This window comes from Vulpes lagopus, chromosome 3 (genome assembly GCF_018345385.1).
Source record: "Vulpes lagopus strain Blue_001 chromosome 3, ASM1834538v1, whole genome shotgun sequence".
Taxonomy (NCBI): Eukaryota; Metazoa; Chordata; class Mammalia; order Carnivora; family Canidae; genus Vulpes; species Vulpes lagopus.
Genome location: NC_054826.1, coordinates 120,414,714 through 120,433,022, shown reverse-complemented (window position 1 = coordinate 120,433,022; position 18,309 = coordinate 120,414,714). Strand labels below are relative to the sequence as shown.

Here is an 18,309-nt window from a genome sequence, read left to right as displayed (position 1 = left end):
AGAGGGTAGGGTTGGGCACACTGAGTCAGGGGTGCCCGCCAGGCCTACAAGCGGTGGGGGATGCACATGCAGATGGATCTGCAGGTCTGGGGGCCCGGAGAGGGAGAAATGGGGGGAGATTCGGGGCATGGAGTGAGACACTGGCCCAGCCCGCCCTGGACAAGCACGGGGTCTGCGGGGAGGTTTCAGGAAAGGAGAGTGGGTAACGGTCCCAGGGGCGTAGCTAGGCTAGGGAGAGGAGTGCTACCCCCAGTTTCCAGAGGAGGAGACTGAGGCTCAGAGGGAAGTCTGAACCTTCCTCCACCCTCCCCTTGTCTCCGCCGTACTTCCAAGAACGTCTGCTGAATGAATGCATGCGTGCGTGCGTGGGCCCCACGGGGGCTCGCCAGGGCTGACCTGCAGGCTCAGACTGTCCTCCACCCACAGCGTCCGCAGTGTGGGGATGTTGTGCAGGAGCGTGTAGTCCAGGGACATGTGCTCTGGCTGCCGAGTGAACGTCAGCTCCTCAGACACCTGTCAGTGTGGACAACTGTGAGACCCGGACCGCTGGGCTGGGCTGTCCCCACCACACCCGGCTCCCCGAGGCCCCGCCCACAGAGCCCCTCACCTGTCTGCCATCCACTCCGGCCCGCAGGGTGCGTCGATAGCTGCACCCGTGGCTCTCGGTGGCCAGCTCCAGCAGGACCCGGGCTGGGAGGCCCAAGGGGCCGGGTCGGGGCAGGCTGTGCGTGAGCAACACATCCACCTGCCTCTGGCTCTACCATGGAGCAAGAGAAACAGAGACTCAGCGACTGGGAGATGGCCAGATTCTCCCATGGAGGGGAAAATAAAGCGCTCATTCAATCAAGCCTCCTTCTCTCCCTCCTGTTGGCCGTTGCCCTGTAGAAAAATGAGGAATTTCCACCAGATGCAGTGAGCACATTTGGGATGCCTCATATAAAGTCAGCGGCGAGTGCAAAATTCACTGGAGGAGGAGCCCGCGAGAGGAACGTCAGAAAGAAAGGCTGCAGCAAGGTACAGGGAGAGCCCCACGGAATGTTTGAGAAGGACACGCCTTGGGGGTTGGGATGCAACAGAAAGAAAAAAACACCTAAACTCCCGAAACACTCAGAATGGTGCTCGCAGAACGAGGCGCAGAGTGACTGGCGATCTCCCCCCCGTGGGCAGCTGCGGGGAGCACACCCAGGGTGACAAATGGCATGGACTTCTGAGTTGCCTAAAGGTTAGTGACGCATCCGGGGAGCTCTGGAAGGTGAGGCGGTTCTCGCTAAAATCAAACAGACCTACGCACACCCTACGATCCAGCAATTCCACTCGGTCCCTCTTCACTAAGACACACGGATGAGAGTGCTCGAGGCAGCAGTATTGGCAATAGGCAAACACTGGACACTTGCATCCGTAAGAATTGAAAGCGGGGTCTTGAAAAGACATTTGCACGCCCGTGATCACAGCAGCGTTACTCACAACAGCCAAGGGGCGGGAGCAGCCCGAGCGTCGGAGGATGGATGGTGGATGAACACAGAGTGGTCTGTCCTTACAACACGGTATTACTCAGCCGTAAAAAGGAAGAACATTCTGGGTGGTTGAGCGACTGCCTTGGCTCAAGTCCTGATCCCAGAGTCCTGGGATCCCCGCAGGGAGCCTGCTTCTCCCTCTGCCTGTGTCTCTGCCTCTTTCCCTGTCTCATGAATAAATAAATAAAATCTCAAAAAAATTTTTAAAAAAAGGAAGAACATTCCGACACCTTCTACAACACGGATGAACCTTGGGGACGTGAAGCTCAGTGAAAGTCACGGGAAGACAGACACTGTGTGATTCCACTTCTTGGAGGTACCCAGAGTGCTCAGTGGAAGGGGCTCGGGGAGCAGTGAATGGGGAGTTGGTGTGTAACGGGGACAGAGTTTCAGTTGTGCAATATGAAGAGAGTTCTAGAGATGGATGGTGGGGATGGTTGCCCAACAAGGTGAATGTTCTGAAGACCACTGAACTCTAGACTTAAAAAAAATGGGGGGATCCCTGAGTGGCTCAGCGGTTTAGCACCTGCCTTTGGCTCCAGGCGTGATCCTGGAGTCCCGGGATCGAGTCCCATGTCGGGCTCCTGGCGTGGAGCCTGCTTCTCCCTCTGCCTGTGTCTCTGCCTCTCTCTCTCATGAATAAATAAATAAAATCTTTAAACAAAAAAATGGTGACGATGGAAAATTTTATATGTATCTTACCATGATAAAAATTTTTACAACAAAATAAAATAGGTGCACAGTTAACTAACACGATGTACAGTAGAAAGAAGACGCCACCCAAAAGCTAATCAGTAGAATGGATGGAGGACTGGTGAGACACACACCCTGTGGGTTACTAGACGACAGTGAAGCGGAAAAGACAGTGAGGCATGGGCCAATCCCACAAACACAATGAGTATTTTCCCTCTGTCTTTTAAGGTTTACTCCTGTATTCGAGGGGAGGAGGGAGGAGGAGAGGGAGAGAAAGTCTTCACACGCTGAGCGTAGAGCCGAGCCCCGGGATCAATGAGCTGAGCTGAAACCAAGAGGCGGGAGCTGGACCAACCCCGCCACCAGGGCGACCTGTGCAAACGTGATGTTGGACAAAAGGAAGCAGATGTGCAAAGGAATGTGCCGTGTGCTTCTGCAGATGTGACATTCAGGAACTCGTGTCGGGGGGAGGGCCCTTGCGTGTGGCTGCGACGAGCAAGGGAGCCCGTGGGGGCTTCTAGTCACCTTCTGTGCTTGGAGGTGGGTGGTGTTTGGTTTGCAAAAATCTCACCAAGCTGAGCATTTTTCATGTCTGCACTCGCACAATATTCGGGTTGTACTTCATTAAAAAAAAATTATTTTTCAAAGCAAATGACCAAGGGAAATGGGGCGAGAGGCTGCTTCTTGGAAGCCTCATTCCTCCACGTCTGGGTCTCGAGTCTTCCATCTCCTAGGGTCTCTTTGGAGCTAGGAGAGTGTCCAGTGCTTCTCGGGCCTCAGCACCCTTTCCCAGGTGGCCCCAGGCACCCCGATACCCGTGCCCTCACCTCGGTCGTCTTGAGGATGAGCACCCCCCGCAGTGTGCTGTTGTTCACGGCGACCAGCACCTGGGCGTCCACAGCCACGGAGTTCAGCACGACGTCCCCGGAGCTGCTGACTCGGCCTGGGACCCCCAGCGCCTGGAGGGGTTTAGAGAGAGCCACGGAAGCAGGGCTCTTAACCAGGACAGGGTTCAAGGCGGGCATCCGGGGTCCCAAGGCCTCCCCCCTTGACCTGGCTGCCAAATGGGGCCTTATCTTTCTAGGAGAGGGTTTGTGACTTGGATAAAGTCCTCAGCGCCCCCCCTCCCCCGCCCCAGGGCCCCACTGTTGCTCTCCACTCTTTGATGAACTCCTCCCTCCTGCCTCCCCGCCCTCCCCAGATCACCAGGGATCCCAAATCTTTGCAGCCAACAGAACCCAGTCTTGTGAACCAACCTGCCCAAGAGTCTCGCAGCCAGGGAAGCTGGAGAGCCCTCCTCACTCCCGTCTCCCCATCTCCCCCTCTCCCCCTCCCCGGGCAGACCCAGACAGCTGCTCCCTCCAGAAAACCGGCTGCAAGGCTGGTACACAGAGTGTCTTTTGGCTCCTTGCCCTAGTGCCCTTCAGGGAAAGACACATTGATTTTCCAGCACCCACTGCGCATCGGGCAACGCTGGGCATCGGGTATGTGCCTTTTTAACTAATCCTGAGAGCGGGAGTCTTTACACCCCACTTTGTGATAAAACTGAGGCCCAGAAAGCAACAAATGACTCGCTTAAGGCCACCCAGAGCAGGGGGGCAGAGCCACAGCTCAGTCTGGTGTTTCCAGGCCTCCAAGGTGGGAGGCCACAGGCCTTGCTGAGACATCCACCTGCCTGTCTCGGGTATTGGACCCCTTAACCCCTCCTCCCTCTTTGGAAGGCCTTCCTCCCAGGCCTCTGGGCCTCCCTCCCTAGGGTTTCTCCTCCTCCCTGGCTTGTTCTCGGTACCCGGGCCTGCTCCCTTATGCTGCAGCTCAGTCTCCACCCACCCCACGGGCATCTCAGCCAGTCTTGTGGCTTTTGGGGGGACCATGGAGAGGCAGAGACCACAGCCAACCTCCTGACTACAAGAGCTGCCCCTGACACCTTCACTTGGGCATCACACTTAACATGTCGGAGATGGGACTGAGTCAGCAACGCCTCCCTGATCCTCCCCCTCTGCCCACTGTGCTCCCCATCACAGGGCACAGCAACCCCAGGCCTCTCATCACCCAGGACACAAGCAGAGGGGCCACCCTGCTCCCCCACCCCCTCTCTAGCACCCCCATACCCAAACTTCCACCCAGGCCTCCCTCTCAGCCTCCGCAAAGGATCCTGAGTGTGAGTGCTCTCCCACACCTCACGTGCTTTTCATAAAACAGGAGTCAGCAAACTACAGCCCATGGGCCATATCCAGCCTGCTACTTGTTGTTTTAAATAAAGCTTTATTGGAACAAGGTCACACCTATTTGTTTATATCTTGTCTACAGTGTTTTGTGCTGTAACCACTGGGCTGAGTACTTACAACAGAGGCTGCTGAACCTGCAAAGCTCAAGATATATCCTATGTGGGCTTTTTGAGAAAGGGTTTGCTGACCCTGGTCCTAGCAAAATCCCGTTCCTCTCTGCCTCTGCCTCAGGGCCTTTGCACTGGCCTGGCCTAGAAGATTCTTTCCCCAGATATCCACACATCTCCTTCCTCTCCTTCAAGTCTCTGCTCAAATGCCATCTTGTCTTTTGGGCCAAACGTGACCGACTTATAAAAATTGCAGTATCTGTCCTGCCGTTCACTCCCCCGTTCCTACTTTCTGCTTCTCCGTAGTCCTTATCACTAGGTACTGTAGTCTGCAATTCGCTGATTTGTGCCGGGGATTGCTGGTCTCCCCCTAGGCAGGCATTTACCTCTGCTTGATTCACGGCTACATTTTCAGAGCTGAGTGGTCTCAGCAATTAGTGAACCTCCAAAGAAAGCCCCTGCCCTGCCCCCTGGAGACCCTGGGACCCACTCCTCCCACAGCCGCACCACTTACCTGCAGAGCCTCGCAGGAGCTCTTGGCCAGCACCCGCCACTGCAGCCCGTGGTCCAGGTGCAGCTCACCACTGCCCTGCAGCTCACAGGCCCCCACCTGCAGCTCCAGACCCAGCCAGTGCCCGGCCTCCCACCGGAGCCGGACGGTCAGCAAGGCCTCTGGGGGGACGGCCTGCAGTGCAGACAGCGTGTGACTCAGTTTCACTCGAAGCGCGGCCTCGGACTGGTGCACGACCACTGTCAAGGTCAGGGAGGCTGTCCCACTGGCCGATGCGAGGGTCCCTGCCACCTCGGCTTCCCCACCTGCAGCCTGCAGGGAGCCGTTGAACTGTGTCCCTGCTGGGAGGCCCAGACCCTGCCAGACAAGAGTGGGGGTTCAGAGGGAGGTCCCACATCAGGAGCGAGTCCGATTCTCCATCTGCCACCCTCAATTCCCTCCAGCTCCCAGCCCCCCAATCTGTGCTTCCCTCACCCCACCCCCCATCCCAGTAACAACAAAACAGCTGCAATCACAACACACAGCAACACAGCAACTATCCAGTGTAGAAACTTAGTAGCCACCCAGCCTCACGCTAAGTGCTCTGCAGGAACCACCTCTTTCCAGCCGATTCCCAGCCCTGAGTTGGGAAATCACTGGCTCCATATGACAGATGGGGGCACTGAGGCTCAGAGAGGCAAAGTGAAAGCCCAGGGTACCAGCAGGTACCAGCAGAGCTGAGGTCTGCATCTGATGGGTCTGTGCCTCTAATCGAGGCCTTCCAACAGGATAGTCGCTAACTGCATGGGGCTGTTTCCATTTAAATTAAAATGAAGGAAAAGGAGAAATTCAGTTTCTCGGTTGCACAGGTGAGCACCACTAAAGTGCTCAGGGGCTCTGCGTGGCCACTGTGTGGCTAGTGGCTACCGTCCTGGACAGCAAAGGACAGAGGTTTTCCATCATCCTAGAGTTCAAGTGGGTGGGCCTGCTGCTCCCATGATGCTTTACGCTCTGGTGGCTCAGTTGTGCGCTGACTTGATAGTGACAGAGCATCTGTGAGTGCTTAGGGATGCCAAGGGGACCGGCTCTGTCCCTACCCCCAGGAAGCTCCATCAGGAGGGGAGAGACAGGGACGCCAGGGTGACTCAGTAGTTGAGCATCTGCCTTTGGCCCAGGGCGTGATCCTGAGGTCCTAGGATCGAGTCTCGCACCGGGCTCCCTGCGTGGAGCCTGCTTCTCCCTCTGCCTGTGTCTCTGCCTCAATCTCTCTCTGTGTCTTCTCATGAATAAATAAATAAAATCTTAAAAAAAAAAAACCAGGGGGGAGGGAGAGACAAGGAGACTGGCAGGGTGGCCTGTCCTACTCAGACAAAGATGTCAGTCGCGTCTGACTCGGCATCTCCCTTTCTTGAGAGTCGGGTTTCCCTCCCCCAAATATCACAGGATAATTCTGAGACCAGCTCTTGGCCCAGATAAAGCCCAGCCAGTGGTTTCTAACAGGTTATGAAACCAAGACATGTCTGTCCCCCCTGTCACCTCAGGACAGTGCCCCCCATTTCCCTTCCTGGACTCAGAATTTCACTGAAAAGACCAATTCATCACTTCCAAGTCTGTGTCCTTCTGTTGCACAGCACTGACTCTCATTGCTCTTGGCTTCGATCTTCCCATCTGCCAAGTGGGAGTAAGAGACTAGAGAGGAACCGAGTGTTGGGGAGAGAATTTGGGAAGCGCCGGGAGGAAGGAGCCAGCCAGGCTCAGGCCTCACCCTGGCAGGGGCTCAGGAGGCCCCTCCGGCCGCCTCGCTGGCCTGCCGTACGCACCTCCAGCAGCGGGCAGCCGGGCTCAGAGGCCAGCATCCATGCGCTCCGGTTGCCAGCGCGCTGCTCCAGTGTCCCCTGCAGCCTGCATGGCCCCAGCTGGAGGGCCAGGGAGCGGCGGGAGGCAGGCCGTGGCTGGACAGCCAGGCCGATGGTGCCACTGGGTGGCAGGCCCAGGCGGCCCAGCAGGGGCAGGGAGTGGGCCAGGCACCCGACGACCGAGGTCTGGGGCCCACAGGTGCGGGCCAGCTGCAGGTGGGCATCTCCGTCGTCGCTGCGGAGGCCCGTGGCCAGACTGACCTCGCAGGGGCTCCAGCTCAGGTTGCCCTCGGAGTGCAGAGCCTGCGGGAGGCCTGTTGCCTGGAATATGAGAAGCGGCTGGATCTAAGGGCAGCTGCAGAAGCCCAGGTCGGAGAGCTGGGGATGGGCCCGGCCGGGAAGAGGGCAGTGTCACCCTTTAGCCTCAACTCCACCAGCACCTCCCTCTGCAAAGTGACTGACACCATAGGTACCTCACTGAGCTTTCTGAACCTGCAATCTCAGTTTACCCATCTCAGAAATGGGGGTTAATCACAGCAACCTAAGTCACTGGGAATGTAAATGAGTTAATACTTATGACTTGAGGCCCCTGGGTGGCTCAGTGGTTGAGAATCTACCTTTGGCTCAGGTCGTGATCCTGGGGTCCTAGGATCGAGTCCTGTATCGGGCACCCCGCAGGGAGCCTGCTTCTCCCTCTGCCTATGTCTCTGCCTCTCTCTGTCTCTCATGAATAAATAAATAAAGTCTTAAAAAAAAATACTTGTTGACTTGCAGACCAGAGCCAGGCACCCAGAAAGCACTGGCTATTAGAAATTCAGCATCAATATCTATGGTCATTGGCTGAAGGGCAGGGAGCCTAAGTGACTTGCTTCTGGGGCTGACGACATGCCCCACACAGAGGCACCGACCGAAGATGGGAACGAGAGGGAGCAATGGGGTTAATTCCACTCAGGTTCCCCAACTTCTCTGGGCCTAGACTCTAGGCCTAGGGATACAAGCAGCCCCTTCCTAGCGGGCGTGAGGATTTAAGGAGCCTTAGCACTCAGCGGGTGGGGCTCCCAAAAATCAGGTTACTTCTTAGTATTCTTATTATTAATTCTAGACCCCTAATCCTCAGGGCAGGATAAGTGAGATCACGAGAAAAGAATGAACCTGAGCCCCAGAGAGGAAGACAATTCAGTTTGGGTCCTATTTTTGGCTCAAAGCTTTGTAGCAGATGCATCCCCAAAGTCAGGTGACAACTGCAAAAAGATGGAAGATTTTCGTGCTGAGTGCAAAGCTGGGGACGTGTAAGAAGTTAGTAATTTAGGGAGGGAGGTGGGAGCCCTGACGGGTGGGGAGGGGGCTTACCTCCAGCGGGGGACAGCGATTCACCACAGACAGGGTCCAGTTGGCGTGTGTGGTGTTGGCCTCAGTAATGACATCCCCATGAGCAGTCAGGGTGCACTGGCCCAAGGCCACCGCCAGCCTGGCCCTGGGGGGTTCGTGTCCCCCCACAGACACTTGAATATGGTTGTCGGGGGCGACCCCGAGCGCCTGAAGTGGAGGCCATGCGTGTTGGAGGCTGGTGTCCAGGTGGGTATGGTGGTGGCCGCAGGCTGTGTGGATGTGGGCCCGGGCGAAGGTGTCCCCAGAAGATACCTGAGCTGCCAGGCTGGCCGTGCAAGGGTGGACCAGGAGGGAGCCATTCAAGGACAACACAGCCAGATCCTGCCCCCAGGAAAAGCAAGGCGAGGCCCAGTAGGTGTTCCTGCAATACCTCATCAAGGAGCGGTTCACCTTCTGCCTGGCCTGGGTGGTCAAGGGAACCCCCAGCCCCCCGGGCCACCCACATACCCAGTGAACAAGCTATACTCTTGCAAAGTGCTTCTCCCTGAGCTGAAAATGGTCACCCAGGGAGTCACGAAGTTCACCATCTCAGGGTCCCTGACGTCCCCTCCCCATAGGCAGGTCTGTGGGTCCACCCCGAGCACTCTCCCATTTCCATGATGGGGTCTCAAGTCTCAACCTCGCTCATGTGGCTTGTCTGGGGTGTGTCCCTTCTTAATGCCCTAAAAGGAAGTCACCACTCCTCTGGGCTGTGTATTCTCAGGACCTGGGGGCCAGCCTGCACCCCCATGAGAGAACCAGGAGCTGCTCACAGCCTCTTTCCCTGGGCGGGGATAATACCACCAACGCTGGGGCAAACATACACTGTCCTTAATTCCATGCAGGGAAGGCACCCCTCTGTCCAGCGGCTAAAACCCCTTCCCACCCAGGGGAAGTCCTGACCCCCTTATTCTCCTAATTAACCCTCCCACTGCTTAGGTTGCAGTGTGACCTCGGGAAAGTGACCCAGCTCCTGCAGGGGATGCCAGCACATAGTCAGGCCAGGCCAGCAGGTCTCAGGAGCAGAAATACCTCTGTCTTCCTCCCCCAGGCAGTCCTCTGGGCTGTGTGCCCCACCACCATTGCCATCAGGCCACAGACGTCAGCCAGACCAGGCCTGCAACCAGCTGCCCACTCGGCTGCCCACAGAGAAGCACTGACAAGGTCTGAGGCAGCCCCATGGGTGCCCCATGTCTAGCTCACTCCGGGGTCCAGGAGCCACAGGGCCCTGCTAGAGCTCAGGGGGTCTGGGCCCTGTGCTCAGGCCTTGCAGCCACAGATCACCCTGCGATAGAGAGGACCCACCGTCCACCTGTGCCCCAGCCCAGGAGAGCTTACAGCTACCTAGGCTGGGCCATCATCTGCCACCACTATCCCACCTATGACAGAGACCCGTTTACCTCAAGAGGCTGCCTGGCAAAGTCCCCCCAGCAGAGCCCTGACAGCTGGGCAGGTGAGGTGTCCCCAGTACAGTTGACCTGCGGAGACCAGCAGGGCGGGTAGGAGGGCATGCTGACAGCCACCGCCACTGTCAGGAAGAGGGAGATGGGAGGCCCCTTCCCCCAACCTAGACCCCAGACAGAGGGTGGCAGGGGAGGTGTGGGGCTGGGTGGGAGGGCCAGGGTGGCAGGGGAGGGGTTGGGCTGGGTGGGAGGGGCCGGGGTGGCAGGGGAGGGGCCAGGCTGGGTGGGAGGGGCCAGGCTGGGTGGGAGGGGCCAGGGTGACAGGGAGGGGTTGGGCTGGCGGGCGGGGGGCTGACCTGGGTGGGAGGGACCAGGGTGTCAGGGGAGGGGGCTGACCTGGGTGGGAGGGCCGGACGCCGGGAGGGCCCCGGGCGGGAGGCTGGAGCCCCCGGGTCAGCCCTGAGGTTGGGGAGGCCGAGGGGGCTCGGTGCGCCCACGGGCGGGCCACTCACCTGGAGTCGCGCAGGCCAGGTGCCCAGCAGCGCCGAGAGGCCGTGCTGCAGCCGCAGGACCAGCCGGTGGTGGCCGCGCTGCGCCCTCGCCTCCAGGGCCACGTGGAGCTGCTCCCCGTCCGCGCTCGCCGTCAGCCCGGCCGCCACGCGGGGTCCCGCGCTCTGCGCAGAAGCGAAGCTGTGGGTGCCCCGCGGACCCCTACCCCTGGGGGCCCCGCGCCCAGCCCCCCCCCCCACCTGGAAGTGGCCGCGGCCGTCCACGGAGGAGGGGAGGCCCCAGCGCCCGAGGCCGGGCACCTTGTGGGCCAGGCGGGCACGGAGCAGGCCTCCCGGGGCGCCGGGGGCCGGGCGGTCCAGGCCGAGGGCGGTGTCCAGCTGACCCCACGCACTGCGCAGGGCCAGGCTCGCGGAGAGGTTGGAGGCCACGTGGGTGTGTGACAGGTGCATCTCTGCCTCTGACGGGAGTCCTGCGGGTGAGAGGGACCTCGGAGCTGGGGGAGCTGGGGGTAGGCTACGGGAGTGGGGCGGGGGTGCAGGTCGCTGTCAGCGCTCCCTCTCTCTGCAGGGTCCCCAGGCCTTGAGGCAAACTCCTGCCCCTCAGGTCCCACTTCTCCCCGTACACCAGATGGAACCATAGGCAAGTGGCACCAGTAAACCATTTCTGATCCACAGAAGTGGCGATTTCACCAGGTGCCACTCAGCAAGTGACAGGACTGGTGTCCCCTTCCCATTTCTAACCCCTCCAGGGCGAGGCATGGGGTGGGGGAGCCTGAACTTGCCCTCTCCCCTGGCTGCTGCACCTTTGGGCCTCTCCAGGCCTTACTGAAATGTCCCCAAGAAGCTAGAGCTGCAGGATGTCCTATTTCCTAACTGTGGTGCAGCAGCATATTCTGGAGGCCCTGCTGGACCAGCCTTGGAGCCTGAGAAGCGGAGGGGAGGGAGGGGAGGGGCTGGCCACAGGGGCTATCTGCCACTGGGCTGGGAAGCATGTGAATACTCAGTAACCACTGCTGTCCCCACACTGTGGGTTCTAGATGAATAACAACCCCCCTACCCCCGCCCGGGAGATGGAAGCGCTGGGAGAAGCTGGCAGGGGAAGGAAATAGGGCTGGAAGGTGGATTTGGGGACTGGAGGTTTCCCTCTCACTTCTCCCCCTTGGCTTCAGAAACCAGGAGCCCTCGGGGAAGATGGCATTTGGCCCTGTCCACCCCACCTACCTGCCTCACCCAAGGTGCTGATGTTATGACTTAGGTGACCTGAGAGCTGGCCATGCCCAGAGCCCCAGGTGCAGATGCCACCCAGAGCCAGGCTGGCCGCATCGGCCCGGAGCCGGGCCTGGCCCCCAAGGCTCCCCGTCTGGGTCTGCAGCTGCCCTCTCAGCCAGAGCTCTCTCGGCAAAGCCTGGCTGCTGTTCTGGGTGAGGATACAGGTCACACTGTGCACGCTGGTGCTGTTCCCTGTCTTTTCGTGCTTGTCCCGCAGGAGGAAGCCCAGCACAGCTGAGTCAGCTGTGACCTTGATGGTGCCTGCAGAGGATGGCAGAGAAGTTATACAGAGCAGGGGGCCAGCCCAGGGGACTGGGCCATTCTGGACAGAAGGGAAAAGGATCCTGGGGTAGGAAGTTCCTAGATCCACGATGTAATTCTACTCATATCAGGAGGGCATATCTGGGGAATGGACCAAATTAAACCAGCTCCCTCCCAGGATGCTGTGAGGATCAAGCAAGCTAATTCACAAGCAAAAGGGCTTTGGGCAGGGGCACTGGGGAGCAGGAGGCCTACTAAGGAACCTCAGTTAATATCAGTGCTCACTTCCTGCTTAAGAGAGCCACAGACTACAGTGATAGAATGACCCCATTGTACAGACTGTAAAAATGCGACCCAGGAAGACTTGAGGATCCAACCTGGAATTCTGGGGATGGAAAAATTGCTTGGAGGTCTCATCCATCCAGAGAAGAATCCACATATTTGGGCCAGTCCATTCCCATATATAATTCATGCAACAGGGAAATTCTTGCTGTAATCAGAACCATTTGCATCTCCTGGCCCCCATCCAGGTTCTCTCGGAACCCTGGCATGGTCCAAATACCCTTATATCTCCCCCTCCTATCATTGAAGGTTGGATTCGTGGGCTACCACCACCAGGGAAGAGGCCCTTCTGTACCACTGGGCTGCAGTTCTGTGCTTCCAGACCCAGAACTCATGCAAATCTCAATCACAGAGTTCAGGGCACTTTCCACAAAGATAGAGCTTTCTCACAGAATCTTGTGGTCATCTTTTTACAAATTCTCTATGTTGTAAGGCCCTATGTTACCATATCCTGTAAGATAATAACCAGTTAATCATGGATAGCCAAAGTAAGATTTCACTAGACTATTGAGAAGAGAAAATGAAATATTGTTGATAGGACAGCATAGAGTCCAGGAATAGACCCACACACATGGTCGATTGATATTTGACAAAGGTACAAAAATAATTCAGGAGAGAAAGGATGGTCTTTATAATGAATGTGCTGAAATGATTGAAAATCCACAAGTAAAAAAATTACCTTGACCTTTACCCAATCATATACACAATTTAATTCAAAATTAATCAGAAGCCCACATTTTAAAACCTAAAATCATAAAACTTCTAAGGTGTGGCCTCAGGTTTAGTAAATAAAGATATCTTATATGACAGAAAAAGCATTATTCATTAAAAAAATCAATTGGACTTGATCGAAATTCAAAATCTTTGTTGTTCAAAAGACACCAGTGAAAGAATGTAAAGCCACAGATTGGGAGAAGATATTTTCAAAACACATATCTTATACAGGACTTGTGTAAGTAATTCCCAAATTCAGTTTGGGAATTCAAGAAAACAACTCAATTTTTTAAATGGGCAAAATGTTCAAATAGACACTTTGCTCACAAAATTTTTAAGTAGCACATAAGCCTCTGAAGATGTTCAACGTAATTAGTCCTGAGGAAAATGCAAATTTAAACCAAAATGGGATTCAAGTATAAATCACAACTGAAAGCCCCCAAACCAAAAATTGACAACACCAATTGCTAGCAAAGATGCAAAGGAATGAGGATTCTCACCACACTGGTGGGAATGTGAAATGGTACAGCAGTTTCCTCTAGATTTCAACATGTATTTGCCATGCAATCCTGTAATTGCCAATCCATGTAATTGCCAATGCAATTCCGCTCCTAGGTATTTACTCAAGGGAAATGAAACCATATGGTCCCACAAAAACCTGTAGGCCAATGACTATAGTAGCTTCATTTGTAATTGGAAAGTACTGAAAACAACCCATATGTCCTTCAACTGTGCGTGGATAATCTGCAGTATATCCATACCATGGACTACAACTCAGCAATAAAAAGGAATAAACTATGGATATGTGCCACAGCTTGGATGAATCTCGACCATATTACATTGGGCAAAAGACACCACACTCAAAAGAGTTAACATACTGTATGTTCCCATTCATGTTACATTATAGAAAAGCCAAAACTGTGGGGATGGACAGCAGCTCAGTGGTTGCCAGGGTTGCGTGTGGGAGAGAGGCTGACTACAATGGGTGGCAAGACAGAACTTTGTGGGGGGAGATGGGATTGTTCTGTATCAAGATTGTTTTGGTAGCCATACAACTGTGAGTTTACCAAAACGTCAATCCTATATGTAAACTACACTCCAAGAAAATAATTGCCTTCAGAAATGAAGTAATAGGTATTAGGAAATGAAGGAGGGAGCATCAGTGTTACTCAAAGTAAACTTGACAAGAAACGTTCTCTGTGAGGCACTTGGGTGGCTCAGTGGTTGAGCACCTGCCTTTGGCTCAAGGCATGATCCCGGGTTCCTGGGATCGAGTCCTGCATCGGGTTCCCTACAGGGAGCCTGCTTCTTCCTCTGCCTGTGTCTCTGTCTCTTTCTGTGTGTGTCTCATGAGTAATAAATATTAAAAGATTTTATTTATTTATTCACGAGAAACATGGGGAGAGAAAGAGGCAGAGACACAGGCAGAGGGAGAAGCAGGCTCCATACAGGGAGCCCAATGTAGGACTCGATCCCGGGTCTCCCGGGTCATGCCCTGGGCTGAAGGCAGTGCTAAACCTCTGAGCCACCCAGGCTGCCCTAAATAAATAAAATCTTAAAAAAAGAATGGTTCTCTGTAACATTTATTGAGTTGATTATATTTACATTTTTCAAACCTTTGCATTTTATTATGAAATTTGACTTTGGCATATTTTAACCAATTTGGGATTAGGAGGGTCAGTGCTAATGTTACTACCAGACCAGAGAATAGCATCCACCTTTTGGGGGAAGCAAGCAGAGCCTTCAGGTTCTGAAAGCTGGGCCCTGGACAGATGTCTAGATAGGGTGTTACGGTCCAGGATGCTTGGGCAAAGGGTCCCTTTCTGTGTGATCCTGGCTTTGGGAACCTTGTTAATGTTTCACATAATCAAAAAAACAAATATATAAAGTCAATAAGGAAAGGGGAAAACCTAAAAATGGAATACAAACAGAAACCAGTGAAGCCAACTGTATTTCAAATGATTAACAGAATCACATGAGGGGTGGGGGTGGGGATTAACCCTAACAAACATTTGAACACAGGGTTTGGATTTATGCCTTCAACAACTATTTGGATGGATCTCAACCACATTATGTTCAGGCCAAAGATGAAAAGAATTCTAATCAAATATTGAATTCTAATTAACAAAGTTTACCTTCACAGAACTATATGTTAGTAACTCTGAAACTACTTTCTATGTGTTCTTGGGCTGAACACATACGTAAATATATTTTTGGATAATTGGTTTCTTTCTGTTGGAGAAGGGAATGAGAAATATGAAAAGGGAAAAAAAATGAGAATTAGCATTTTGAGGATAGTCTGAAGTTGAGGACATCAGTGTAAACTAATGGCTTTAAACTTATCTACCTATAAACAGATATAGAAAGTGTGTGTGTGTGTACACTTCTGTTTCCTTGATCCATCCATTAAAAAAGGCCCAGATGGATAGTCCAGTAGGAAAAAACATACCAGGCACTGAGATCTTAGTTTCTACATACTAATTTGCACTGAAAGGAACCAAGGATCCTTGGAGAAATGGCTTATTTCATGTCACAGAAAACATAAAATGAGACTGAAACATCTTTATGGTCATAATGGAAGGAAGAGCTCAGAAAATATAGGAACATGTCCATTTCTATGAATGGTTGGGGAGTTTGACTGGACCAATGCTCCCAAGATAACAATTGTAAACTCTGGGCAAAATGAAGAAACAACTATCTGAAGTGACAGGAGAGTGACCACAGATAGGCAGACCCTGGATGGGAGTCAACACTTGGAGGAAATGATTAGCCCTAAATGAGTTGCATGTTTTCATTCTTTTTGGTGCCATGAAAGTGGACAACGTTCAGACTACAATCCACAGTCTAAACAACTAAAGAGTCTGAAAACAGAATTCAAAGTAATAGCAACAAATGAAAAGGAAAGTGGGGAATTCTGGAGAGGGCCAACCAGGGGAAACTCTAAATTCTACCTATAAACTCTGTTCAAATCTTTGCTGATCCCCAAACTTCAAAAGGGTAGAAAAGATTCCAAGTAGCCCAGCAAAAATAAGAGAACTGAACTGATTTCAGCTGCATTCCACTGGAGTGGAGAGAGTTTAGATTCTGAGTCTAGCCAAGTTAAATGCCAGCTAAAATAAGAAAAAACAAAAACAATCACGAAACAATCAAACAGAAACCCTCTTCAGAGCAGTAAAAAAGAGGGACACCTGGGTAGCTCAGTGGTTGAGCAACTGCCTTCAGCTCAGGTCATGATCCTGGGGTCCTGGGATAGAGTCCCACATTGGGGTCCCTGCATGGAGCCTCCTCCCTCTGCCTACATCTCTGCCTCTCTCTGTGTATCTCTCATGAATAAATAAACACAATATTTAAAAAGAGAGAGAAATAAAAAAATCAGAGTCTCTACATCATTCAAAATGTCCAGAATACAATCTCAAATTTCTAGAGGTACCAAGAAATAGGACAAGGACGTTATAAGGATTTTAAAAACACCTCTTATTACTATGCTTGAGAATATAAGGACAATATTCTTGTATCGAATGAACAGAGGCAATCTCAGCCTTAAAATGGAAATCAGGGACACCTGGGTGGCTCAGCAGTTCAGCTTAGAGAGTGATCCCAGGGTTCTGGGATCGAGTCCCACATCAGGCTCCCTGCATGGAGTCTGCTTCTCCTCCCTCTGCCTATGTCTCTGCCTCTCTCTCTGTGTCTCTTGTGAATGAATAAACAAAATGTTTAAAAAAATGGAAATCATTTTTTTGAAACCCTGATGGTGATTCCAGAACAAAAACTACAAAATCTAAGATTTAAAAAATGTATCAGATAATCCTAAAATTTTTATTGGGTGGTATTTGGAGAAGACAAAAGAAAACATCAGTGAGCTGGAAGACAGATCAATAGACATCTGAAGAAAGAAAAAAGACTAAAAAAAAAAATCAAGGGAACTTCAGAGACCTATGCAACAGTATCAAAAGTTCTGAAACATATCAACTGGAAATCCCAAGGAGGAGAGGACAGAGAAAATGGGACAGAAAAAAATCTTTGAAGAAATAACTTCCCAAAAGTGAAAACGTCCTATGTGTTTAAATTTATGCATATACAAAATGTCCTTTGGGAATGAAGGCAAACATAATATTTTCAGACAAATTAAAATGAAAGGGATTCACTGATAGTTACCCTGCCTTCCAAGAAATGCTGAAGGTGGTTCTTTAAAATAATAGGAAATGATACTAAAAAGAAATTTTGAACTTTAGGAAGGAGTGAAGAACCCCAAAATGGTGAATATGTGTGTGAAAAATAAAAAAATATTTCTCTTAACTTCTTTCAAATCAATATGACTAAAGCAAAAATTATTATGTTGTATTGGAGAGTTGGAGTATATGTAGATCTAACACAGAAGGCAACGACAGCAGAAAGGGATGAAAGCCCAGGTTCTTACACTTAATGTGAAATACTTCAATTCAAATGCTAAGTAAAATGTTAAATAATACAAAGAAACAGATATTTAAAGAGAAATAGATAGAACTAAGTTCTAATTTTTTAACTGATCCAAAAGCAAGCAAGAAAAGAATAGAGGAACAAAAAATATATGGAAAAGCAAATAGCAAAATAGTAGACATAAATCCAATTATATCTATAGTTCCATTAAACATCAGTCAACTAACTAGTATAATTAAAAGGCAGAGGTTATCAGGCTAGACATAAAAGCAAAATCTAAATATGTGGTCTACAAGAAATTTACCTTAAATATAAGGAGACGTGTTTAAAGCAAAAAGGTGGCAAAATACATACAAGGTGAATGGCAATAAAAATGCAAGAGTGGCTACATTAGTATCAGACAAAACAGACTTCAGATAAAGAATCGTATGACAGACACCTGGGTGGTTCAGCGGTTGAGCAGGTCTGCCTTTTTGGCTCAGGGCATGATCCCGGGGTACTGGGATCAAGTCCCACATTGGGCTCCCTGCAGGGAGCCTGCTTCTCCTCCCTCTGCCTATGTATGTCTCTGCCTCTCTTTCTGTGTCTCTCATGAATAAATAAATAAAATCTTTTAAAAAGAGAGTCATATGAGACACAGCACATTTCACAATAAATGGCTTGATTCATCAAGAAAGTGTAACAATCATAAATGCACATGCACCTAATAGCAGCATGTCAACACACAAGAAGCAAAAATGGACAGAATCAAATGAAGAAATTGAGAAATCCACAAACACAGTTGGAGAGTTTAACAGCCTTCTCTCATCAATTGATAGAATAACAAGACCAAAAGAAAATCAGTGAGGATATATAAAACCAAGCACTTTGACTTAATTGACTTTTATAGAACATTACACCCAAGAGCAGAATACAAATTCTTTTTCTTTTTTTTTTTAAGATTTTTTATTCATTTGAGAGAGAGAGAGAGAGAGAGCGTGCGCACAAGTCGAGGGAAAGGCGGAGGGAAAGGGAGAAACAGATTCCCCGCTGAGCAGGGAGCCTAATGTGGGGTTCAATCCTAGGACCCTGGGATCATGACCCGAGCTGAAGGCAGATGCTTAATCATCGGAGCCACCCAGGCACCTCACAAATTCCTT

General features: G+C 51.8%; 1 protein-coding gene across 1 annotated transcript in view; it reads right to left on the bottom strand.

Annotated features, from left to right (window-relative positions):
- LOC121487086 overlaps positions 1-18,309 on the bottom strand; it is a 140,522-nt gene that overhangs the window by 39,763 nt on the left and 82,450 nt on the right. The window contains exons 39-42 of the mRNA XM_041748532.1: positions 11,390-11,698; positions 10,409-10,638; positions 10,172-10,333; positions 9,657-9,734 (exon numbers count right to left, since the gene is read on the bottom strand). Coding sequence (XP_041604466.1) covers positions 9,657-9,734; positions 10,172-10,333; positions 10,409-10,638; positions 11,390-11,698 — 779 coding nt within the window. The remainder of the gene's footprint in view (positions 1-9,656; positions 9,735-10,171; positions 10,334-10,408; positions 10,639-11,389; positions 11,699-18,309) is intronic.